At 37.9% G+C, this 27,025-nt stretch overlaps 1 protein-coding gene across 1 annotated transcript in view; it reads right to left on the bottom strand.

Moving 5' to 3' along the window:
* LOC115225984 overlaps positions 1 to 27,025 on the bottom strand; it is a 98,593-nt gene that overhangs the window by 65,871 nt on the left and 5,697 nt on the right. Inside the window, exons 3-5 of the mRNA XM_029796958.2 lie at positions 23,033 to 23,190; positions 19,355 to 19,446; positions 15,036 to 15,219 (exon numbers count right to left, since the gene is read on the bottom strand). Of these exons, the coding sequence (XP_029652818.2) occupies positions 15,036 to 15,219; positions 19,355 to 19,446; positions 23,033 to 23,190 (434 nt within the window). The remainder of the gene's footprint in view (positions 1 to 15,035; positions 15,220 to 19,354; positions 19,447 to 23,032; positions 23,191 to 27,025) is intronic.

Raw genomic sequence — 27,025 nt, 5'->3', positions numbered from 1 at the left:
TGTTGGACACTGCACGAGTGCGTGCAGAACGGTTTCGTCGCTCTGACCGCATCTCGGGCAGGTCGGCCCCGTGTTTCTCGAGCCGTGTCTGTAGAGCTTATCCCGAACGGGTAGCGCTTCTCGGTAGCACTGCCAGGCCAGGGATCTCTGGAAGTTGTCCATGGGCCCTGGCCCGAAAGTCGTCCTGAACAGGCGGGTCAGGTACTCCTCGTCGACGTCCAGGTTCGCCCCGAGCTCGTCGTCGTACCTCCCCTCCATAGATAGATAGATAGATAGATAGATAGATAGATAGATAGATAGATAGATAGATAGATAGATAGATAGATAAATAGATAGGTAGATAGATAGTTAGACAGACATACAGTAGATAGATAGATAGATAGATAGATAGATAGATAGATAGATAGATAGATAGATAGATAGATAGATAGACAGACATACAGTAGATAGATAGATAGATAGATAGATAGATAGATAGATAGATAGATAGATAGATAGATAGATAAATAGACAGACTGACAGATAGACAGACAGATAAATAGATAGATAGGTAGATAGATAGACAGACAGATAGACAGACAGAAGATAGATAGATAGATAGATAGATAGACAGACAGACAGACAGATGGATAGATAGATAGATAGATAGACAGTAGATGGATAGATAGATAGATAGATAGATAGACAGAAAGACAGACAGACACACACACACACACAGACAGACAGATCGATCGATAGATAGATAGATAGATAGATAGATAGATAGACAGACAGACAGACACACACACACACACACACACACAGACAGATCGATCGATAGATAGATAGTAGATAGATAGATAGATAGATAGATAGATAGATAGATAGATAGATAGATAGATAGATATGGCGGCATTGCGTGCGCAGTCTTCTGCGAACATGAGGTCGTGCTTTGAATCCTCTTTCACCTTGCTCTTCGCTCGTAGTCTTTACAGAATGAAGGGTTTGCTCTCAAACCCAAATCTGATCTCGACGCTGGTTTCGTCGATGTTGTGGAAATATTCCGACAGAATGGCTGAAAACATCAGGATGAACATCTCTACTTCACTCCGTTAGTGATCGGTAATGCAACGGAAGTATCTCAGATGCAACAGTGCATGAACTGTTTTTTCTACTACTTGCAACAACTATGGCCTCGCAATCAGTGCTCAGAAGACAGAAGTCATGCATCATCTTGCCCCAGAAAAGCAATATGTGGAGCGAATTATATTACTTACAAAGGGGAGACCCTAAAGGTTGCTAAAAAGTTCCCGTATCTCTGTAGTACACTCTCTAGACCTGTGGACATTAACGACGAATTAGACACACGTATTGCAAAGGGAAGCTCAGTATTAGGTTGACGAAGGCGGCGAGCTGGCAGAAACGTTAGCACGCCGGGCGAAATGCGTAGCCGTAATTCGTCTGTCGTTACGTTGTGAGTTCAAATTCCGCCGAGGTCGACTTTGCCTTTCATCCTTTCGGGGTCGATAAGTTAAGTACCAGTTACGCACTGGGGTCGATGTAATCGACTTAACACCTATGTCTGTCTTTGTCCCTTTTATGTTTAGCCCCTTGTGTGTAATAAAGAAATAAGTATTAGGTTGACTGTATGGGAGAGATGAGGCATTAGGTTACCCACCATGATGAAGGTGTGTTAAGTGGCGGTACTGCCTACACTACTATATTCTTGCCAAACTGTGATGGTTTACGAACGGTGGATCAACCGCTTCCACATGAGCTGCGTGAGAAAGCTGTTGAAAATTACCTGACAAGACAAACTCCCAGACAAGATGATCTTCTCTCGAACAAATTTGCCAAACATTTCAGCTCTGCTGTAGAGAACGCAGATCAGGTGGGTAGGCCACCTTGTTCGAATGCCTGACACACATCTACGCTAAAGACTGTTTTACAATGAATTGGTAGGAGCTCAAGTGCACACAAGGTGGGCAGAAAAAGCGCTTCGAAGTCTCACGGAAGAACTTTCAGATCAACCCCAGACGCCTCGGAAATGCAGGCACACGTCCGCCCTACATGGCATAACTACACCAACAAAGGTGCCACCTCCTACGAACAAAAAAGGATCGCAGAAGCACAAAGAAAACATGAGTTGTGCAAATCCACAGCAAAATCCTTGCATTCATTCTCAGTAGACCACTCGTGCCCTAGCTGCAGCAGAACATTCCGAGCACGCATCGGCCTGTTTGGTGAAGCTCCGGACGCAACGAAACTCATATTCTTTTACCATGTGATGTCCTCATCATCGTCGACAACGACGGACGAACATCATATATTGTTACAAAGCCTTATCCTCATCGCCACTGTTGCAATGTGTTATGTGTGTGCTATCCTCTCTCCACTTTGTTATGTTCTTATCGCCACTATTATTTGATGGTGGTTTTCGTGTCTTCTATCCTTGACTTGTTTCTCGTGTTATGGCTGAAAGCTCCGCAAAACTTGCAACGTCTACCTTAACTCTGACTACAAATGAGAACTCATACAACAACTCTGTTACTACCGACCGCGACAGTCACATGATTGACTTCAATACCACTTGTCAGGCGGGAAGGGGGTACCATTTTTCACTACATCTCCCCTTTAATATTTTTTGGGGGTGTGGAGCAAGTAATTTTATTTTACTTTATTTACCTCACCTACCATTTTAGCGTGTTTTTTTTCTTTTTGGCGTCTATTTGTAGGAACTCTTTGTTCTTCCTATTGCCTCCACTTGTACGCGTGGATCCAACTAGCTGCAACGGTGTTGGTACCTGGAATCTCTCATACAGCTATTTCATAGGTTCTTCCAACCTGTCTGGTTCGTTTTCTGTGAATCTCTTCTTCAATTGATTTCTGACATTTTTCAATACCTTTTTTTAATTTTTACACCGTACATACTTTTTCCTATGTACTTTGTAATTTAGTCTTCTTCCCAGGACTGTTTACCATTTTTATCAGATCTCATGTACACCTTATTACCAATTTTGAAAAACTTTGGATTGTCTTTCCTAGAATTTTTCTTTACTCGCCAAGTAACTGCTCACCTTCCCAGTGAACATTAGTTTTGCTGGAGAATTTCCTGTTGATGTATAGGGAATGGGTGTCACCCAGTAGTACTCCCTTAAGAATTGTTGCTGAGCGACTTCGTTTGTGACTTCTTTGCTTGCTTTTCCCAAAGCTTTCTTCAACGTGTTAACAAATCACTCCTCCTGTCCATTTGATCTGGGATGGTAAGACGCTATCGTTTTATATATATATTTGTTGTTCAAGATTTTTTATGTGAAGTCGTGTGTTGAAACATACATTGTTGTATTTCGGAATGGTCATTTTGCCAGTTTAGCCAATAAAAACACACGCACTATATATTTGGTGTTACTTTTCTTCAGTGTTATTTATTTTTTACATTAATCTTAATCTTATTTCGGCCAGAGATCTTTCGTCACACTCCTGTGACCGCATCAGTGGTCCTTTGCTTTCTTCTTTCTTATTTGTGCCTCTCTTTACTAACCGTAAAAATACAAAATAGCTGACCGTTAGTAAGGAGAGACACAAATAAGAAAGAAGAAAACAAAGGACCACTGATGCGGTCACAGGAGTGTGACGAAAGAACTCTGGCCGAAATAAGATTAAGATTAATGTAAAAAAAGGAATAACACTGAAGCAAAATAACACCAAATATATAGTACGTGTGTTTTTATTGGATAAACTGGCAAAATGACCATTCCGAAATACAACAATATATATATATTCGCCATGATAAATTGCTACCCACTACACATTCTATATTTTCTCTCCTTGTTTCTTTCTGTGCTCCTTTCTGTGGAAGAGCGCAGGCTCGAAACGTTAGACTTTTTCACTTCCCGAGCGTTAAACTATTTCATCTGTTTGATGTCTACACCACATGTCTTCGTCCTTTGTTTTTTTGTGAATTTTCTCTTCCTCTCTTTCACTCTCTCTCTCTCTCTTGTCTGTGTGAATCCCTAGAACTTGAGAACTACACAATCAATTTCATTCAAATTTTACACATGCCTTACTTATGTCCCATGTAGTGAAACAATAACATCTCTCTACTTAAGTGCAGAAATGGAATAGTCCAGATGGAGCTGTGCACATACTCTTTTATCACGGCTTTTACATTAGATTATCTGCTAATTAGCTAGCATTAAAGTATCTATGTAAAGTTTGCCGTATGTAATGTCTGTTTTCTCGAACAGACGCTTCTACTGAGTACTGCTGTTGGTTTATTTCTGATCCATAAACGACTATAGCTTCAACTGAGTACTGCTTTTTGATTCACCGTAAGGTTTGTTGTTATTATTATTACTGTTTAACTATTGTTATCACGTTTGTGGGTTCCTCGTAAGGGAAGCGTTGTTGTGTTGCATTTGTTAAATAATTGTAAACCGTAACCCTCTCCCTTTAAGAGAAGGAGCTTTGGTTATTGTTTAAGAATTGAATTGTATCCCTGCTTGGGGAAATTGACAATATTTTCACCGTTTATACGTAAGCATTTTTGTTAAAATATCTTCGATAGAAGAAAGTCCTAAAATGAATTTCGCTGCAGCCGTCGGCGGGGCGATCTCATTAAAATTAAAATGGAAGAAATACAAACCTATTTCGGATTGATCACCGACAAAGACGATGAATCTAGGATAACACCACCAAACGAAATAAAAAAAATTAAATTAAAGAAAAGACTATTGTCTATAAAGTATACAATGTAGAGAAAAAATATATTTGAACACCTGGAGGAAAGCACCATCGAAGCGTGTCTTGGTGCGACTATGAAAGATATCAAGTATCTAATCAGAGGCGGTAAATTCGCCACAATAGAAGCAAGGTTCGAGTCAACGGAGCGTACAAGGGAGTACTCGACTCGAACCTTGCAAAGTAGAAATATTTTATCTTTACCTTTATATCTGGGACGTAGGACGTCCTGGATAAAAATTTAAAATGTCCCCCCAGAAGTAGAGGTAGGCTGGATTGTAGCCACACTTCTATACAAGAGGGAGGACAAGATACAATTGATCGAAATTGCAAGAGACGGGCGTACAATTCCAGTCTGTTATATATTTTGAATATTGTTATCACTAGCGATATCAAGATATACTTTTGTATTTTGTATTTTATGTGTAGATGTATATATATAGATGTACATGTAATATGTACACATATATATACACATATATGCATGTACTTGCCGGGTCATAATGCTAGTAATATATATATATATATATATATATATAATTGCAGCGTGGAAGGTGTTTATAAGCCATTTAAGAAACACACAAAAGCCGTCGGATTCACTTCAACATTTAAGTTTAATTTGTCAAAATATTTTCGTCGCTAAAATCCGCGACCTGTTCACTGACAAAGTCGTGCTGCATCTAAGAAGTAACAGTTAGTTCGTCATATATATGTACGTATGTATGTGTGTATGTATGCATACATGTGTGTATGTATGTACGTATGCATGTACGCACATACGCCTGTGTATGCATGTATGTATATATGTATGTATGTATGTATGTATGTGTGTATGTATGTATGTATGTATGTATATATGTATGTGTGTGTATATGCACGCACATACACTCTATAAAACATAAAGCTATAAACCTGTAGCAATGGATGGATGTAGAGCGACCACTCATCACAACGCTATCAAATTTCAACTTTCTACGGCCGAAGCTAGAAAGTGAATTTATGACGCTTACTCCCAAAACTATACCCTAAAATCTATTATCAGAATTTTTATCTCTAAATCACAGAACTAATGTTTTACTATTGTGCGTGCGTATGTATGTATGTATGTATGTATGTATGTATGTATGTATGTATGTGCGTATGTATGTATGTATGTATGTATGTATGTATGTGTGTATGTACATACGTACGCATGTGCGTATGTATGTATACGCGCTCGTATGCATGTGCCAATGTATTTGTGTGCGTACATGTACGTGCGTATGTACGTGTGTATGCCCATACGTAGGTATGTATGTATGTTTGTATCCATGTGCTACGTATGTATGTGAGTGTCTAGGAGAATGGGCAGATGTGTCTGTGAGAGTGTGTACATGTGTATGTGTATGTGTATGTGAACGTATGTCCGTGTACTGGCATGTGTCCCTCCAAGTTGTGTACATGACTGTTACTTTGCTGAAGGTTGTATACATATTTACATATATGTTTGTATAGACGCACACACATATATATATATGTGTGTGGGTGTGTGTTTGTTCCTCTCATCATCGTCTAACCGTGAATGGATACAACGCCTAGGTGCAACTATTCGTATCAAACAACGTCTGCTCATACCGTTGTATATAACTGCACATACGCATTGCAACCTGTATGTAAGGACTACAGGTGAAAGGGAGAGAGAGAGAGGGGTGGTTATAGAATAGTCCTTCTGAATGGGATCTGGATGTTATTCCATTCGGACTTTCGGTTGAGAGTAGGTTTGTATTCTTGTATACAAACAGCTTCTGTGACCTGTCTCAACATTGCATCGGTGGGATGTGTTGCTAGGATGTTCAACTTAAGCTCCCCTAAGGATCCCTTGTGGCAGTCTACAGCATGTTGGTAGAAGATGGAGTTTGGCTTCCTTTCAATGTAGTTGTCCAGGTGTTCTTTGAACCTATCATTGATGCTTCTAGAGGTCTCACCTATGTATGACTCTGGGTAGTCGCGCAAGCTCCCTCCTGGCACTTAATCTGGTATACAGTGCCCTTGGTTTTACAATTTACATGTGGATTTGTCGAACATACTGCACAATTACTTTGACAGGTGATTCTATCAAATGGATATGATCTGCATAATGCCGATTTGATAGTCCTACCTGTCTTTTCTACAACCTTAACTTTTAGGCCCGTAGTGCGCAGGACTTTCTTGAATGCCCTACTTAGCTCGTTCTTAGGTGTGGCGTCAACGAATATCACTCCGTGAAATCTCCTGTTATCGTACCAAGTAACGTTTCTCATCTTTTTGTTGGTGTCCCTCTCTAACCTATTCCAGAACTTGTTGCGGTACAGGGGGCATATACCGTTTTCGTCGTTCCTTAGAATGCTTTCGAATATAGCTTTCGCTCCTTTGTATACCCTGACTCTATCGTCTAGTGTGTATCCGGAGTGTTGCATTCGGAATATGTTGTGCTGGATGTGTTGTTGTCGTTCTTGTGGTTGGCATAGTGGTGATACATTCCTCATTACTCTAACTAAGTCTGCCACTAGGATGTTGAGTTTGGCAGTATCCGACATAGCTGAGTCACTACGGATTACTAGTGGATTAGCCATCGGTTTCTGATAGTGTGAGTGGAGTATACATGGTTTAATGGTACCATTAACCATAGCATCTTCCATCCATAGCTCAGTATTTAGGACGGGTAATCGTTTACTGGGGTGTTTAGAGGGGTAGTCTATGGTAAGTGCCTAGCAAACCGTAACATCCACTTGGCTATGTACTCTCGTTACGTCGACGACATTAACCTTGTTGTGAAATATAATACAGACACAGTTATGGGCCCTCTACCAAGTGAAGAACAGGTGATGACATCTATACAACACATAGCTGACTCTATCCACAGCAGTATAAGGGCACAGAAGGACTATTCTATAACTACCCCCCTCTCTCTCTCCCTTTCACCTGTAGTCCTTACATACAGGTTGCAATGCGTATGTGCAGTTATATACAACGGTATGAGCAGACGTTGTTTGATACGAACAGTTGCACCTAGGCGTTGTATCCATTCACGGTTAGACGATGATGAGAGGAACAAACACACACCCACACACATATATATATATGTGTGTGCGTCTATACAAACATATATGTAAATATGTATACAACCTTCAGCAAAGTAACAGTCATGTACACAACTTGGAGGGACACATGCCAGTACACGGACATACGTTCACATACACATACACATGTACACACTCTCACAGACACATCTGCCCATTCTCCTAGACACTCACATACATACGTAGCACATGGATACAAACATACATACATACCTACGTATGGGCATACACACGTACATACGCACGTACATGTACGCACACAAATACATGGGCACATGCATACGAGCGCGTATACATACATACGCACATGCGTACGTATGTACATACACACATACATACACACATACATACATACATACATACATACATACATACATACATACATACATACGCACATACATACATACATACATACATACATACATACGCACAATAGTAAAACATTAGTTCTGTGATATAGAGATAAAAATTCTGATAATAGATTTTAGGGTATAGTTTTGGGAGTAAGCGTCATAAATTCACTTTCTAGCTTCGGCCGTAGAAAGTTGAAATTTGATAGCGTTGTGATGAGTGGTCGCTCTACATCCATCCATTGCTACAGGTTTATAGCTTTATGTTTTATAGAGTGTATGTGCGTGCATATACACACACATACATATATACATACATACATACATACATACATGCATACACAGGCGTATGTGCGTACATGCATACGTACATACATACACACATGTATGCATACATACACACATACATACGTACATATATATGACGAACTAAATGTTACTTTCTTAGATGCAGCACGGACTTTGTCAGTGAACAGGTCGCGGATTTTAGCGACGAAAATATTTTGACAAATTAAACTTAAATGTTGAAGTGAATCGGACGGCTTTTGTGTGTTTCTTAAATGGCTTATAAACACCTTCCACGCTTCAATTGTATTCGTTTCAGCACACGATCTCAGATCAAATTACTTGCTATGCGAGTACATCTCCGTAATATATATATATATATATATATATATATATATATATATATATATATATATATATACATATATGTATGTATGTATGTATCTATGTATGCATCTGCACAAATGTATATATATATACATGTATATATATATACATATAAGAGGGATGACCTGTAAGTGGACATCCATTATGATAGAAGAAAATCCGCTACGGTCTTACCAGTAACAATGGAATGATAAGACCATAGCGGATCTTCTTCTAGCATAATGGATGTCCATTTACAGGCCATTCAACTTATATGTACGTAATAAATTTTTTTCTGAAACTTCAGATTTTTCGATATTCTACACCACTGGTTTTAAAATGAAATTAAATTAATATTCAGTTTTTCACACTTATTTTAAATTTAAACGTACATGTATATATATATATATATATGATTAATCTCTGAAGGAGATGTAAACAGTAAGCGCTCGACAACGTTAAGTATACTAGCCATATCAATATGGCTAACCACTAATGGTGGGTGTTACTGTAGCTTTTAGCCCCTCGTCTCCAGCTGGCTGTAGGCTCACTTTCTGTGCCCTTATGGTATTTGCAAAGGGAGGTCATCCCTCTCTCGTAAACATAAGCGATACGCACGGACTGCAGTTTCGAGTTAATTTGTCTCATTACGAAATAAATTATATATATATATATATATATATTGGGTCGTACCATAAATATTGCGGTTTTTCCGCTGTATGAACTAAAAGTCAGAGGGGGATAGGATAAACTACCTGCGTCAACATGCTATAAAAACAGGTAGTAACTTTTACCATGAGCTTATTCTTAGTGCAAATTTTGAAGAGTGCAGTTCGATTTTAGCAGTTACTTTTTTCAAAGCAATATTGGATGTGACAAAGTAACATATTTGGCATATTTTGCTTTCTGCGTTTGATAAAGGCAACAACGCAACGGAAAGTGCGAGGAATATTAATGTAGTATATGGGGATCGGACAATAAGCGTAAGCCAGTGTCAACGATGGTTCCAGAAATACCAGAAAACGACAGCCTTGAAGACAGGACGTCCTGTAAACACTGGTGGAAGAAAATCTCATTGTAACTGTTGAAGAACTTGCAGAGAAGCTTGGATTTGGTTATTCAACCGTTCATCAACATCTGCGCTAGAAAAAATGACCACATTTTGCTTCAATACGAAAGGTGTTCTCCCATGAGGATAATGCTTAGCCACATATAGTGACGGTGACATTCCAAAGACTGGATTAGTTTGAATGGGAAACGATATCCCATCCATCATATTCGCCGGACATTTCCCCATCTGATTATCATTTATTCCGCAGTCTTGAAAATCATTTGAAAGGAAAAAATATGATTTCTATAAACGAGGTCAGAACAGCATTGGAGAAGTACATTCCGTCACGGACAAGTAAATTTTTGAAGAGGGGCTTTGCAGGTCTGTTAGATCGATGGAAGAGCATTGTAGAAAATGAAGGAGTGTCTGTTTTAGATTAGAAACGAACTTTGTTGATCCTAATTAAAAAATAAAAGCATCAAAGAAACGCATTATTAATGGGATGACTCAATACACCCCTATACACACACACACCCTTGCAAGGGAGATAACTGCCCCGTAACTGTCTTTGGAATCACCGGACTAAGTTTTGGTCCACGTGTTTCGTGGATCTTCAAATTGTTAATTTTTAATATTGTATAAGCCTTTGGAGTAATAATATTCTCCTTATGTTAATATTGTTGTTTATGTAATGATCTATTTATCGTATTTTTCTATGTTATTAGATATTAAATAATTTAGATAAATTTTGATAAATTAGATAGATTTCGACTTAAGATGGTTTAGGCCATGTCTAATTTAATAGCATAATTTTAGATAATTATTCCCATCCATAATTTTGTTTATAGTACTTATAGTATTTATTTAATACTATATTACTAAGAATGGAATATTTCTATAAGTATGTGGTTGAGTATCTGCGGCTACTGGATGTTATTTATCCTCTGTGTTAGTGTCTTGCTGAGAGTATACGTTTATGAATGAGTGATTGTATGTGTGTGTGTGCGAGTATGATAAGTAATGTGTAGAAGTATAGGGCTGCATTATAAAATATATCCGTGTCTATATCTATATGTGTATGTATAGATATATATATATGTGTGTGTGTGTTTATGTACGTATTTATATATGTTTATATACATACATATATATATGAGCGTGAGCATGTATATATATTTTTTGTATTTTGAAATTAGCAATTTCATCTTTAAAGATGAGAAATTAAATATATTAGGTTTTCATTATATACTATCGTTTATAGAGATTATTTTAGATCTTGATTATAATATTTATATATTTTTTCATTGATAATGTATATATATTAGTCATTTCAAAAATCTATATAAGTAGATATTGACTAAAATGGATATTAGAATATGCATTTTCTGCCTTATAAATTAAAGTTAATATTTAACATTATAGTCGATTTCGATATAATCATATTTAATAATAGAGTTTATTATAAGTAAATTATTATTTTAGGTTATATAGATTGCTTATATCTTAAAAATATTGATTATATTTTAGATTTGAAACCACCTGAAGAATGTCTACTACTCAAAGATGTGTTGAAAAGAAGACATGAAACGATCGTAGTGGATATTAATAATTGTTAAATTTCTAAATAATATAAATTAATGTATGTATTGGATTAAGTCTTTCTTTGTTTGAATTGCATAATAGTGGTTTTGTCTCTAATTTAATATAATATAATATTTTATTATAAAATTGGATTCAATCCTAAATCTGATTTTTCCCTGTAAGTTTGGATTTATTCCCTAATATTTATTATTTTATATATATATATATATATATATATATATATATATATATATATGTACGACAATCTTCTTTCAGTTTCCGTCTACCAAATCGACTCACAAAGATTGGTTGGCCCGAAGTTGCAGTAGAAGATACTCCTCCGAGATGTAAACCTCTTACCACAGAGCCACTCCTGCGCCTGTTGTAGATGTATTTTTGCTAGAAATATTTGTGGCTAAATTAACGAAATGCTAATGCGTATACTAAAACAATTAATATAAACAGTTAAATGCAATGTAGGTTTATATACACCGCCCCCAGTGCGTAACTGGTACTAATATATCTCTTATTATAAAAGGCAGATTTTATCTGCCTCCCTTTGTATCTTATAGAAATCTACAATATAGGATTTCTTCAATTACAATTTACCTAGCATTTTTAAGAGTAGAATGCATCGGGTCATGCCAGGTCCAGTTTTTAAAATTTAAACTCCAATTAAGCAAAATTTACAGAAAACTCACATTCTGGTGTGTATGTCAAATGCTTTTCTTAGTCTGGTTTACGGCACACGCAAACGCACACACACAGTATGCTACGAATAAAGTGAAAGTAATTCAGTGTGTTGACAGGTAGACAATAGAATGCGGTGACGATGGCCATGTAATATTTGTTTCTGTCTATGACGCTGATAGATACATGAGCAAAATGTATAGGAAGCTAAGACATAAGAGTGAGTGAAAATGTTCTTGGAAGAGAGTAAATAGCAAGAGAGAGTGATTTGAGGAAGACTTTACATTAAATAACCGTAGTGGCTTGTGTTAGTAATAAAGTAAACATACACTCATACATACATACATACATACATACATACATACATACATACATACATACATACACACACACATACACACACACATACATACATACACACACATATACATACAGACACACATACATACATACATATACATACATACATACATATACATACATACATACATACACACACACACATACACACACACAGTATTGAAGCTTGAGAACAATCAGATACATTTGCAACACATCTGTTGAAAATATTATTGTTCACACACATACATATACATATATACATACAGACAGACAGACAGATAGACACACACACACACACACACATGATCCAGCATGGCCACAACCTCAAGGCTGAAACATATAAAAGAATAACAGAATATAAATGTGTGCATGTGTGTGAGAGAGAGAGTGTGTGTGTATATGTATGTATGTATGTATGTATGTATATATATATAATAATGCGGTTTTTTCAACAGCTTGAACTAAATGTCAGAGGGGAATGGGATAAACTACTTATATTAACTTGCTATAAAAGCAGGTAGTAATTTTATCTTGTCCTTATTCATAGTGCAAGTTTTGAAGAGTGCATTTCGATTTTAACAGCTATTTTTTTCAAAGCTATTTTGGAAGTAACAAAGGAGAATATTTGGCATATTTTGCTTTATGAGTTCAATAAAGACAACAACGCAACGGAAAGTACAAGAAATATTAATGCAGTATATGGGGATTGGACAATAAGCGTAAGGCAGTGTCAATGGTGGTTCCAGAAATTCCGAGCCATAAACTACAGCCTAGAAGACTCATCCTGAAAGATCTGTAGAACTCGACAAGGACATCCTGAAAACCCTGGTGGAACAAAATCTCATCGTAACTGTTGAGGAACTAGCAGAGAAGCTTGGATTTGGTCATTCAACCATTCATTGAGACCTGTGTGCTATCGGAAAAGTCAGCAAATTGGGTCAATGGGTTCCTCACGAACTTTCCGAGTCTAATTGCATGCAGAGAGTGAATGTATGCTTTTCTTTGCTGTCACATCTCACCACTACTGCGCTATGTATATCTATATATATAAAACTGTAGTTGTGTGAGTGTCTGTCCCCTTCGATTTAGATTCCTAACTACTCGCACATTTTGCGGTGCAGTTTAACCAAATTTGGGTATCTTATAGTCGTGATTCATATCGAGCCCGTCTGAGTATTAGCGTGTGTCTACGATGAGGCTACGATTTTAAAAATAATTTAACATCATTTTTTATTCCATTTTAATGCATAATTTTTCGTGTGTCGATGGCGGCGGAGTTGGCGTCCACGCTCACACCTGCACCAGTGGGGAAGGGAGTGTAAGGAAATCAACGTCGTAATGCGTTGTCAAGGAGACCAGCGTTCTTTTAGAACAACGACTTCATGGCTTGAAGACACCAAAACAGAAATGGCTAAGAAAGCGTCTACATGAGTCTACGATTAAAAAAAAAAATTACCATCGTTTTTTTTCCATTTTTAATGCATTTTTTCGCTATTATATAAGGGAAGTAACTCTCAAAAATGTCTACGATGAGTCAACGATTTAAAAAAAAATTACCATCATATTTTTTCCATTTTTAATGCATTTTTTGCTATTTTTTGGCTATAACTCTCTAAAAATGCTTATATAGTTATTTCCCTTACAAACCCGAGCAACGCCGGGCGATACTGCTAGTATACATATATATATATATATGTGTGTGTGTGTGTGTGTGTGTGTATTTAGGGCTAAAAAACCACTATGTGGACAGCCATATGCTAGAAGTAGATCACATACGATTTAACTACAAAGAAAGAATGTTCCCCAAAGAAAATTCAGCCAACACCAGACCATAGGCGGGCAAGACAGATGAAAATTATATAAAAATCAAGAATATATATATTTATATATATATATATATATATATATATATATATATATATATATACATACATAAATTCCAGGATTCCAGTTGCTGTATCAAAGCTTATAATGCTGGGAAGCTGAATCGACAAAAGATGCAAACAGCTGGCTGGCCAGTAAGTATTATGCAACCTCCGGAATTCGTTAGAACTGCCCCCTAGAGGGTAACTGTCTGGCAAAGTCGATAGTATATAGCATTAATATTGAATCAAATTACAGGAATGGACCTAAAGTATATATTAGGGTAACGGAAGAATCATTCAGTCATCATTATCATAGACATAAACGATCATTTGTCAACCCCGATAGAATATGCGCTCCTGTTTTGCGGAAGTTCATATGTTCCTTGCGGGAGACAAGACTTCACCAGTCAAAACTTTCCTGATCGATTGTAAATAGAATGCAACCATACAGGAACGGGAGCTTTAAATAAAACAGTGCTGTGTGACTTTTATCTCGGGGAAAATTAAAGAAATTTATCTCAAAGCATACACACATATGTACACACATGCACACACATTTGCACACACACATGCCACACGCACATGCACACAATAAAATAGCTTCCTATATATAAACTATTAATCAATGTTCTTACTAACTATTAAGGTGTAATAAATCAGATGTAGTTAGATAATAAATAACACTTACCAATGATGTCATTCTTGTTACACAAGTTTCCGACGCAACAACCAGTACAGGAAGTGCCATCGGTCCATTTCTTGCATCTGTGGCTATTGTTTCTCATAGCTTCCACGCATTTTCTGTATGTGCTGCAGGACCTTTCAAACCTCAGTGTAACACCATTCATTGATAAAGTCAACCGACAAACAGGCTGTAAGAATAGATATAACAGTCATATACTACAACCACGACATTCACTTGTACGACTACTGCTAACTACAGCAACAACAACAACTACAACGCTGGGGATGTTTACCACGTAAAAGAGTTTAATCATTGTTACAAAATGTATCCCCAAACAGTAAATAAGACCGAAAATAATTTGCGAGAGTGTTGTAAGATAATAGATTAAGTGACCCCTTTGAAAGTTTATTGATATTTACCATTTATAAATAACATTTCTTGAAATGCTTCATGAATACCAACGCGCTCGGATCACATATAAACATGGCCATCGAATTACAGTCCATATTAAAATCACAACTCTTTGTCATAAACCATCAAACTTACAATTAGTGAAATAATCCTTTCTATCATAGACACAAGGTCTGAAATTTTGAGGGGAGGGGACTACTCGATTACATACACCTCAGTGTCTCACTGGAACTTTATTTAGTGACCTCGAAAGGATGAAAGGCAATTTCGACCTTGGTGGAATTTAAACTCAGAACGTAACGACGGGCAAAATACCGCTAAGCATCTCGTCCAGTGCTCTCCCGATTCTGCCAGCTCGCCACCTTAAATTCGTCAAATAATTCCAATAAAACATAAAATATCATTCAATCCAAGTTTCTTTTCAATCGAGGAATGCACACTGGAATTTCTTTTGCGCAAAATTTACGAAAACAATAACGTGTGCAAAACTCACCAGGAACGGAAACTAATACATCCGCACAGAAAGATGATAATTAAATATAATTGTCAGACTGAACTCCTCAAGTCTAGCAAATAAAACAGAAAATGCATAAAATGGACGCAAGAGAAATATGCTTCTATTCCTCAAGCATAGTTTATAGTCACGAAATGAAAATACAATATATTTGTATAAAATTTGGAGAGAAAATGGCCCAGATCTAAACGTATCGGACTTCAACAAACAAGTTAACTTAATAAGATAGATTCTGAAAACGAAAAAATACCAGAAATTTAGAAGATAAAAAGGACGATACAAAACGAAAATACAATTAATGATCGCAAAAACCTGGTAACAATAAAAGGCAATGAAAAAATCGACCACAAAGTTAGAAATAAGATGTGTGTAACCTTAATTTGAACCTGAAACTTCAAAAAACAAATAAAGTTGGTGATTGCAAATGAATGAAGTATTAAATAAGGTAATTCAGCTTCAAGAGAACAAAAAAAGATCTGAGAAGAGGACAGACAGTAAAACAGAAGGGGATGCAGCCATGTGCTTATATCCGGCTCGATTCAATATCAGTTGATGTGAACCATAGCTCTGTGTCGTTTTCAGTCTCTCTTATTGTCTCACTTGAGATTCTTTGACCCATGTACTGGAGTATAACTGTGTTGTCCAGGACACGTCTGGCAATTTCAACCCGGGTTTTGGCTGCGTTTTAAACATATAGGTGTTGTCTTTTCCACTTGAAATAATCCCCAACCAGTTATGTTCTGGAGACTTTGATGAAGTACTTGGTATGAGGGAAGATTTAATCCTCTTCCATCTTTTCGTTGGCAGGTTTATATATTTCTCTGTTCTCATAACTTTCAATCTCGTCTACCAAACAACCTCTTTCGCTAAAGCCACAAGACAAAGAAAAACTATGTTCTCTGCCCAGTTCCAGGAGAGGGACGGGATATAATCCTTATAGACTCAGCCATTAGCCAGATCCGCTTTACACACAACATTTATTCGATATAACTCTACAAGTCAGCAATTCCCTGACACTGAACGACTGTGTGCAGAATGGTTTTATCGCTCTGCTCGCATCTCAGAAAAGCTCGAACAGCTAGGGTGCCTTGATAGCACTTCCTGAACTGAGGCTTCCGGAAGTTAACCATAGTAGTTCTCGATCCGAAAGTCCTCCTGAACAGAGTAACCAATTTGTTTCCATCGACATCTAAACTTTCTCGGAGGATACATTCATTCTTCCTTGCTACAAATCCTCTACATTGCTAGAGTGGAGCGTCTACAGATTCAGTTACACAACTACGAGAGGGATAGATTGCCTGATGACATAATAGATACCGGGAATCTAATCTTGGTCTTAAGTTCACTGAGGACCGAAGCCCATTCACAGACACGAACCGCGAAAAAACGTGCTTCACGATCGGTCTCCACACCCTCAACGCGTGCCTGTGCATTGGCAGCAAGAGCATTCCTAACCCGTCTTTCAGAAGGAGCTGCACAAAGATAGGCTGTTCGATAATTGGAACCCTTCCCTTCCATGAAAAGTAAATCCAGTGTAATAGAAGCTGGGACAGGGCATAATGGTCATGTGATAATCAATAAAATAGGTGATAAGACATTTCCTCACCACTGCCCGACCCTTCGGAGACAGCTTTATTTCAGCCCATTTCTGATTAAGACTAGCCACGCTGCTCCTTATCTTTTTTCAGTCCTTCTCCACCTGGACGTAGGGAGATATCCAGACGCCAAGTAATTTAAGCTGTTCACCGTGCCAGGGTAGCACAACACTTTTCGCCAGCCTCTCCACCTGCCTCTCCAGATGCCTAGCTTTATATCTACTCAATTGTCCAAGTTGATCTTAGTGCATGCCACCGTTTCGTATTCTTTTAAAATTGTACCGTTTGTTTTCACTTCGGTAGTATCCAATACCGTGACAATGGCATCGTCCGCATAAACTGACAAGGACTTTCCAGTTCGAAAGGAACATCTTTGAGCTGGTTCCATCTATCGCTGTTGTGACTTAAAACCCGGCACCTACATGTGAGGCGAGAGAGAGGGCAGCCTTCTTTGAGAAAAGGCTGTAAACTTTGACCACCGAGTAGGTGTCGCTGTGCATCGCAGCAAATAAAAGTGTTGTAAAAATTGTTCGAACTCGGCCGCTTCTTGCATATCGTCCAAGTAAAGAATGTCCACGACCCTAACAAAAGCTATCATTTTTACCCATATGTTAAATTCTGAATTTGCAAAAGTTATGGGCCGAAAATTGTATAATGTGTCTCCTTTTCTTAGTGGCATTGCCACTCCAGTCTCACACCACTAGGAATTCCCCCCGTTCTGCTGCTAGTTGCGATAATTATCTTTTAAGAGTTTCCCAGGCAAATCTGGCATGAATTCGTAAATCTCAGAAAGCAGACCATCTTAACATGGCAGTTTGTGCCTTCTTCCTTCGCTCATCACCTCCAGTATATGAGCTAGTGTCATCAGCTTCTCACTGGAGCAGGTAGTCCATGGAGGTAGGCACTTGAGGTCGCCTATTGTCTCCGAATCATTAGCGGCCCCGAATACTCGACCGTAGCCATACATATCTGTTCTTCGAAACCGAGTACCACGTACCGTTTCCATCCACCAAAGGCCAAATTGTGGGTGTTTGTTCCCTCGTGTTTTAATGCAGAGACGACTTTTGCTCTGGTAACGCAGTCTTCTTGTTTTCCATTAAAGAAATGCTCGAGGGCCAAATTCAGCACTAGAATGTTGGTTGCCATGCTTTTACCAAGCACCTCTCCTAATCACCTTTCCACTCTATTCCTCTTTATTGGTAGCTCTTTTCGAAACACTTTCGATTCTCATCTAATAGGCCCCTTAAGTACGTCCTACCACCGGTTCTTCATGGTTGCTTCTGTCACCTGATGCTTAACTAATTCATTAAAACGCTTCCTGTAATCGTTGCGAGCTGGTAGGGACACGTCCAACTTCCAACGACCCTTTTTATATCTAGCGTTCCGAGGTCATTGAACTGAGACCTTTGTTTCCGAATTGATTCCTGGTCACATGCATTCATATATCACACTCTAAGTACAACCATGTTTGTCAGGCAATGATCACTCATAAGTTCGCGTGTTCGATTCCTGGACAGGGTGGCACGTTGTGTTCTTAAACAAGGCACCTCATTTCGCTTTGACCCAGTCTTAACTTAAAATGAGTTCCAGTCTAGTGATGGTCATCAATCTCTCCCTTCATGTGTCTTATCCTTGCTGTCCCATTGAGTTAAGGATAAAAATACCGAGAGGGTGTCTACGTTTACACTGGCACCTAAAACAATTAGCGAGAGCATAGTACAAGCTACCTGGTCACACTGGCTGTCGAGTGATGGCTGTGGATATATTTTAATGGAAAAGAAGAAAGTAACATTTCGGTTTACCTCTGCTCCTGGACAGTTTGTCACTCCTGAATGATTGCACATCATCCCTGAACATGTCTGACACTGTAAATTCCGTTGAAACAACGAGTAATCTAGAGAACATAAATAAATATCCATATTTAGAAACCAAATAGTGTCATGCATAGCAATAACAAGAAATACTTTGTGATGCGAAGCAAATATATACGTGTTAAGTGTTGGAATTAATACGTGTTAGACATATAATCCAAATTATTACGGAAGACTATAAACATGTTCTTATACATTAACAAAGACTATAAACCTTTTCCTAATTTATGAACGATAAACATGTGAACAATAAACATGGTCTTAATGCATGAACTGAGCCAAAAAATATTTGAATAAAATTAGAAAACATTAGCAATAGTATGCTGCTCTTTTGAATATATAAATTTAAGGATGTATGTCAGTATTCAGTTTTATTTGAAGATTTCTTGCCAATTAGGAGAGAACCGGTTTCTAATCTAGGCTCTTCATTAGAGTTTCAACAACATTAACAGGGTACTTTTATATGTATGTATGTATGTAGTATGTATGTATGTATGTATGGTATGTATGTATGTATGTATGTATGTATGTATGTATGTATGTATCTACGTATGTATGCATGTATGTATCTACGTATGTATATATGTATGTATAAGTACAGATTCGTATGTTTTGCACTATGTATGTATTCTCATGCATACACTTGCGAATCTAGACATAATTGTATATATATAAATGATAAACTTGTGGAGAGTTGTACAGATTTTTACAGTTCCGGTGATGTATGTATATATATATATATATATATATATATATATATATATATATATATATATATATATATTAAAAGCAAAAGGAAAGGACAAACTGCTTGGCAAGACTTGTCAAGGACATTTAATTTAAATATATAATAAAATGTTATAATACATAGTCTATTAGTCTTTTATTCTTTTACTTGTTTATGAATTTATTTTCCAAGACTTCTGATGTGAAATCCCGTGTTGAAACACATATTGTTGTATTTCGGGATGGTCATTTTTTTTCGCCAAATAAATATACCTTTATTATTGTTCTTATTGTAACTCATGACCATTGTCTGAAAATCTTTCGTCGCACATCTGTGACCTCTTCAGTGACACATTTTGTCTTCATGTGCGCCCCTGCTCCACATATTTGATTCTACTCTTCTTTTGGAAAGTTGTATGTATGTATGTATGTATGTATGTATGTATGTATGTATGTATGTATGTATGTGTATATCTGTGAGTATGTGTGTATGTGTTGCATGTACGTGTGCGCATATACATTTCTATACATAATGAAGTGTATGTTTTCTTGGGTGGTGTACGTAATCGATCCCCATATTATGTCCATCACTTGGAACCGTGGCTGCCTTTAACAGAGGCTTCTTCTCTGTTGTAAACAATCACGGCATGTCTCTGGTTTGAGGATATCTTCCTCCCTTTTCTCCAGCCAATCACAGCAGCCTTGGAAAGGGTCACGGTAAAGACATTTACCAGCCACATATACTCAAAACAAGGCTTGTTCGTGATCCGATCTAGGTGAACACTGGCCCATAATATCAAGGACATCTTAAAGTATCATAGAGTCATCCTACTTGGCAAAGCATCACCAGTCACTCGATGTTTCCGCTTCACCGACCACTCTACCCAACGCCTCTCGATTTTCAAGTTGACCTTCAGCACCGGATTCTCCATTTCTTCAGGAAAGTGATGTATATCTTCTATCTCAAAACTTATACAACTTTTGATTTCAATTCCTGCCCACGCCGCAGATTTTACACACACAAACATCTCACCTCGGTCATCATAGTTACTCTCTTCATACTTTATCACACACACACACACGCACACCTCTTCCCCTAGCGTCTTCTATCATTTACACATACATACAAACAAGTATACACTGGTACATGGACCCAGACATATTCATGCACACTTACTCTTCAGACACACACACACACATGTGCTCTCACACATTCACTTTCTTAAACCTTGCTTTGGTTTGTACCTCTAACTCATTCACGTCTCTCTCCTCCTTTTACCTTTCATTACTGCTTGGCCGCTATCAACTGCAACCATTTCACTCCCATATACATAACCGCCACGCAATCGCTCTTCTTCCGTCTCTCACTAATTGTGTTCACTCTTCTTCCAATAAAAAAACACTTTTGCTCTTCTCTCCTCCTTCTGACACCCATTTTCTTACCCTCTCTTCACACATGTGTACCAACGCCTTGATTGAACCGTCTACATTATTTGATCTTCATGAAGTGTGCCATCTTGTCAGACTTTTTATATTCCTGATTTTTCTTTTGTTTCTTGGAATTTATCTTGTCTTGATATTTGATCTTCTCAAATAATTTTCTTCTCGCATTCGAATTTTAGCTTCTAGTTTCTGCTGAATCTCTCCATGTCACGTCTTACAGTCTTTACATTGTTCACAAAGCATTGAGCAGCAAGCATGATGTTAGCATTTTGATAACCGGTACGAAACATAATGATACATGTGACTGTTTTCCAATATTCAGATGGATCCCAGTTCTCCATGTCAGCTAAATTTTTCTCAGCTACAACTTTATGTTTATGCTCTCCAACGCCATTGACTGTTCACGAATACCTTAAGCTTTTCCTGAAAAAATGGGATATAAAGATCGTCATATTTAATCCGAACACTGCACATTTTCCTCCATATGTTCATCCTCTATGTTCATTATTCTAGTGAGGGTCATGAAGATAGAGTCCTGAAGTACCTCATGCATAGGGTCCTATCAAAAGCAATTGTCAATACACTTTCTGGCTGGATTCTCGAACGGGACCGACTGAAACTGGATATTATCTCACCATCTTGTTCTTGGTCTGCCCTTAGATGTTCTGCCGGTTTGGAGAGGCGCCGTCATCTCCGAAGCATGGACCCTGTCAAGTAGTGTTATTCTAGAGTTTCTTCGGAGGAAATTAATTTCGGCCTCTGTTTTTTTGTGATCACACTCTTCCGGTCGTTAATCAACATTCATGTCCATAGATGAGGGTAGGCTTTCTTACCAAGCTGCCCTTTTCTGAGGATCGAATACTAGAGCATTTATTGTACCTCCGGGAGGTCATTATGCCAATAAAAAACGCTCGCACTTGTTCAATTTCACTTCTTTATGATTCGTCAATTTGTTTAATCATTTGTTAACGAATTATTCTCTCAACCAGTTATGGTTGTTAGAGACATTTTGTCGCCATTCATGACCTCTTCAATATCAATCTTATCTTCTGGTTCTATGCTTATGTAGTCGTACGGATGTGAGTGAGAATGTATGTGAGAGAGGGTGAGTTAGAAGGAGGATGTGTCTCTGTACATGTGTGTATGTGAATGCCCATTCATGCCTGCGTGCGCTGTTGTGTGTATGTGTGTGTCATTATGTGTGCTTGTGTGTGTGTGTGTGTGTGTGTGTGTCAATTAGGGTTTGTGTGATACAGTTGACTCCTTAAATGCATCAGAAAGAATATGTGAAGCGTGTGGATGGTAAAACGTTTATTTCTTTATATCTGTATCTGTTGTTCCTGTTTCGTAAGACATTATATTGTGAGCTGCAGAGAATAACCGGAATTTTCTTTGTGTTAATAATAAAAGAACAAGAGAAACAAGGAGGATTTTACTAACTTGTACATTGCGAATATTTCGGTATTGGTATTCTTTTGCCGAGATCTGACTGACACTCGCCACTGACATTCACAGTTCTGTTATAGTTATTTCTCATATATTTCACCAAGGCTGGCAGGTGACATCCACACATCAAATCCTTATTGCCTTTGAGGTCGCTGTAATTATAAAGAGAACTCTAACTGAATACGCTTCAGATCAAAAGAGAAACTTCTGTTTGATTTAAGAAGAAACAAGGTTTATAAAATTTGAGCAAGCTTATTAAAGTTATGACATTCAGGTTTATTTTTTCCAAAAGATGCTGATAGCATCAATAATGTGAAATGGTTTTTACTGGAAAGTGGAACCATATAAAGTTCCTGTTCTCTTTTAGCTAACATTGTTGAATAATAAAGTGCCTTTAAGCGAGAAGACTATTAGTCACTTGAAATGATTCCATTTTATGGTGGTTTAGGGCGGTTTTGGTGTCGGAGGTTTGGTAATAACAACCTGGCCATTGTTTCTGACTAAAACACATTTAAACGGGACGTTGTGGCACTAGGAACGCTGTGATTGTTCTACGCACCAGCTGTCTTTAAGGTTGGAGATGTACCACTGCAGAAACTGAAGAAGTACAGAGATGTATTCTTTTTTAGTTTCTATGGCAGACATGCACGTGAATGTTCATAATTAGCAAGGAGAAAATAAAATGATAAAGGTTTATTTTTCGAAATATCATTAAATATTTTCTGCTTTTTCTAAACAATAATGATGGCATGGCACACCAATTCTGTGCTTCTTCTTTCACTTCTTTCCATGCCATAACTTCCCTTCGTAATCTGTTGTGTTTATTTAAATGGTCTATGAATGTATACAGTGGATTTCTTTGTCCTAGGTGTCGGAAAGACACTCGGCAAGAAATGGAAACAAAATTGAAAGAAAGCAATTACCCAGCTGGATGACAAAAGGAAAGATATTGTTATGTGCCGAGGATCCTGAAAAGGGAAATGTTGCATCCAACTTTAGACCAATAACAGGCTTCTGCTAATGTGGAAACTAATGTCAGGTGTTTTGGCCGGTGAACCGTATAGATTCTTGAAAAAAGTGGACTGCTAGATATTGAACAGACAGGGTGCCGAAGGAGGGGTCGGGGAACGAAGGATCAGCTCTTAATTGATGATCTAATTAGCAGGAACTGCAAGAAACGACACACAAACCTGAACATGTTATGGGTTGTCAATCTTAAAGCATACGATATGAAAGCACTCACCTGGATAATAAGAACAATGGGAATGTATGGAATAGTAGAAAATATGTGAAGCCTCACATGGAATGGCATGAAGGACTCGTGAACGAAATTGGCAGCATGGAATCAAGCATTAGGAGAGGCGAAGATCAAAAAGAGGAATCTTCCTGGGAGATAAAGTGCCCCCACTGATCTTCGTGCTAAGAATGATTTCCTTGAGTGAAATACTACAGAAGACAAAGTTGGGGTATGATCTGGGAAGAGGTAAAGGAAAACTGAACCACTTGCTATTCCTGGACGACCTGAAGCTATTCACAAAAACTGAGTCAGAACTGGACAGCCTAGTCCAGTCTGTGCGGATTTTATCCAATGAAATTAAGATGGAGTTTGGAGTCTCAAGATGTGCTACGACGGTGATGAGACGAGGAAAGCTTCTCAGGACAAGGCATATGGTTGCTAAGTGGTGAAAGGATGAGGGCAATTCAACCTCGATCCAGCTATAAATACCCGGAAATACTTGAGGCAGATAGAATCAAACACAATGACATGAAGGAAAAGAGAGTACCTGAGGCGAGTGAGAAATATATTGGCTTCGAAGGTAAATGCCAGAAATTTCGGCAATAAACTCGCACGCAGTCGCAATAGTTCGGTATGGCGCTGGAATCGTGAAGTGGAGAGAGAAGAAACTAAAGGAGATGGACAGGAAGACAAGAACAATGAACAGGGCTTACATCTCTTACGGCTGTTATTCAAAGTACGGCGTGCAGATACTCTAATGTTAGACTTCCTGGAGTCAGAAGTAGAGATTAATAGTTCTCTTATATTTCTATTCCGTCTAAATGCTACAATAGGCTTTGTTGAAGTGAAAATATTTTCTGCTTTGAATCAAACTGTATTTCAGGTTCAGCATGAACTAAGCTCACATTTCTTTCTTTTGGTCTTTAATTATTCTTCACATATAAACGCAAACGAATATATACGAATATAATTATTTGGGGACATATTACAGAATTCCGCGTATCAGAATTGGTAAGGTACAATTAAATAGGATGGAGAGAAAGAGAGAATATCTTCTTTAGATAGCATTCTAGATATACTTCGGAGACGTAAGACAAACATGATACAATAAAATGTATCGGTCAAAGAGACTACAGGGAGTATACATAGGAATGCAGTATATAGATGACATACAATATATAGTGGACATGTATAGGTAATATACTACATGATATACCAAACAGGTAACAAACTAGATTTAGATGATATACAAGATATATGTAGCTAATCTATAACATACAGATTACCAACTATTAGATAGAGCTGACCTCCTAGCTACAGCCGGCAAACACATTAGGTATTTTGGTCAAAGTCGATAGTTTTTGCTGACCTGCAAGGTATTGCTGAGTAAAATACCAGTTATATCTGATATAATAGCTTTAATTGATAAACATCCTAAATAAATCTGGAAATTAAGGCAGGTATATCTGAAATAATAGGCTTTTCAAATAATTCGCTCACATTCGTCACTCATTTTTTTAACAAAAATAATCTTCAGAAAAGAGAATGTTCTGAACCCTTTACACTTTGGCCGAACCATTACCGAGTATTTACTTATTAATTTATTTATTAATTTACTTTTTAAGTTACCGTAACCACGCTACAATTATTTTAATTCTAAATTATTTATTCCTTCAAGAAAATATTTTGTTTTAATTACTATGTCATCCTTTGTTAATACGATGTTAATTTCTTTCCTTCGTAATTCTCATTAATTCAATCAGTCTTCTGAATCAGTGACTGCAACCATAGCTACGACCTGGCGCGATGTGTAATGAGCAGTATGGATGTAGTATCCTTATACCCATCCATTGATGTTGACACAGAAGAACTGGGCCCCTTCCTGAAACTGACAGTTGACAAGGCTTACTTAGATGAATATGACATTAGTCGTTTCTGTCCCACTACATCGGTAAAGGGTTGACCCCCTACTATCACCTCAGTGGCCAAGAAGACTCCTAGAGAGAGAGATGGAACGGGTGGACCAGCGCTATACCAACCACTCAAAATGATGATCGTGTAAAAGAGATGGTTGCACGTGCGATGAGTACGAGCGAGTCCCCGGGTGACAGTTAAGGGCCACATATTCAAGTTTAATAACAAGATATACGCCTAAGAGGAAGGTGTAGCCATCGGTGTGAGTGTCGCTGATGATGAGGCTAACCTATTTATGTTATGGTCGGATAGGGACTCAAAGGGAGATTAGCAGGGAACTCCAGAACCCTAACCATGTACTCTCCCTATGTGGGTGATATCGACATAGTGGCCAAAGTGAAATAAAGTTACAGTAGACAGCCCTAACACGCACCCGAAATATAGGCTACTGGATTTAGATGCGGAATACTGGCTGGAAACTAAGAATAGTAAGGTCCAGGTCTTTCATTTCCACTATGCCCAACCTATGGCTTCTAAATACTTGGTCCACAAGAAGGAAGCTACTGCAGACAACGCAAGTTTCATATTCTAATAGTGGACTTGGTGAGAATGATGAGGAATGTGTCTCGCATTTGCGACCTTTGTGAATTGGAAAGACATATAGAACACTTCATCCACTGCGTACAGGTCACTGGCTACAACCAAAAGAACAGGATTAGAGTGTACAAAGAAGCCAGGGCTAAGTACAAGGCCATCATAAAAAGTGATGGAAACGGGATGCAAATGAACCAGGAAAAACATAGATAAGTCCAACTCATGGTATGACAACAAGAAAT

Source organism: Octopus sinensis, linkage group LG29 (genome assembly GCF_006345805.1).
Source record: "Octopus sinensis linkage group LG29, ASM634580v1, whole genome shotgun sequence".
NCBI lineage: Eukaryota > Metazoa > Mollusca > Cephalopoda > Octopoda > Octopodidae > Octopus > Octopus sinensis.
The sequence above is the reverse complement of the archived record's forward strand: the minus strand, read 5'-3'. Positions and strand labels throughout refer to the sequence as shown.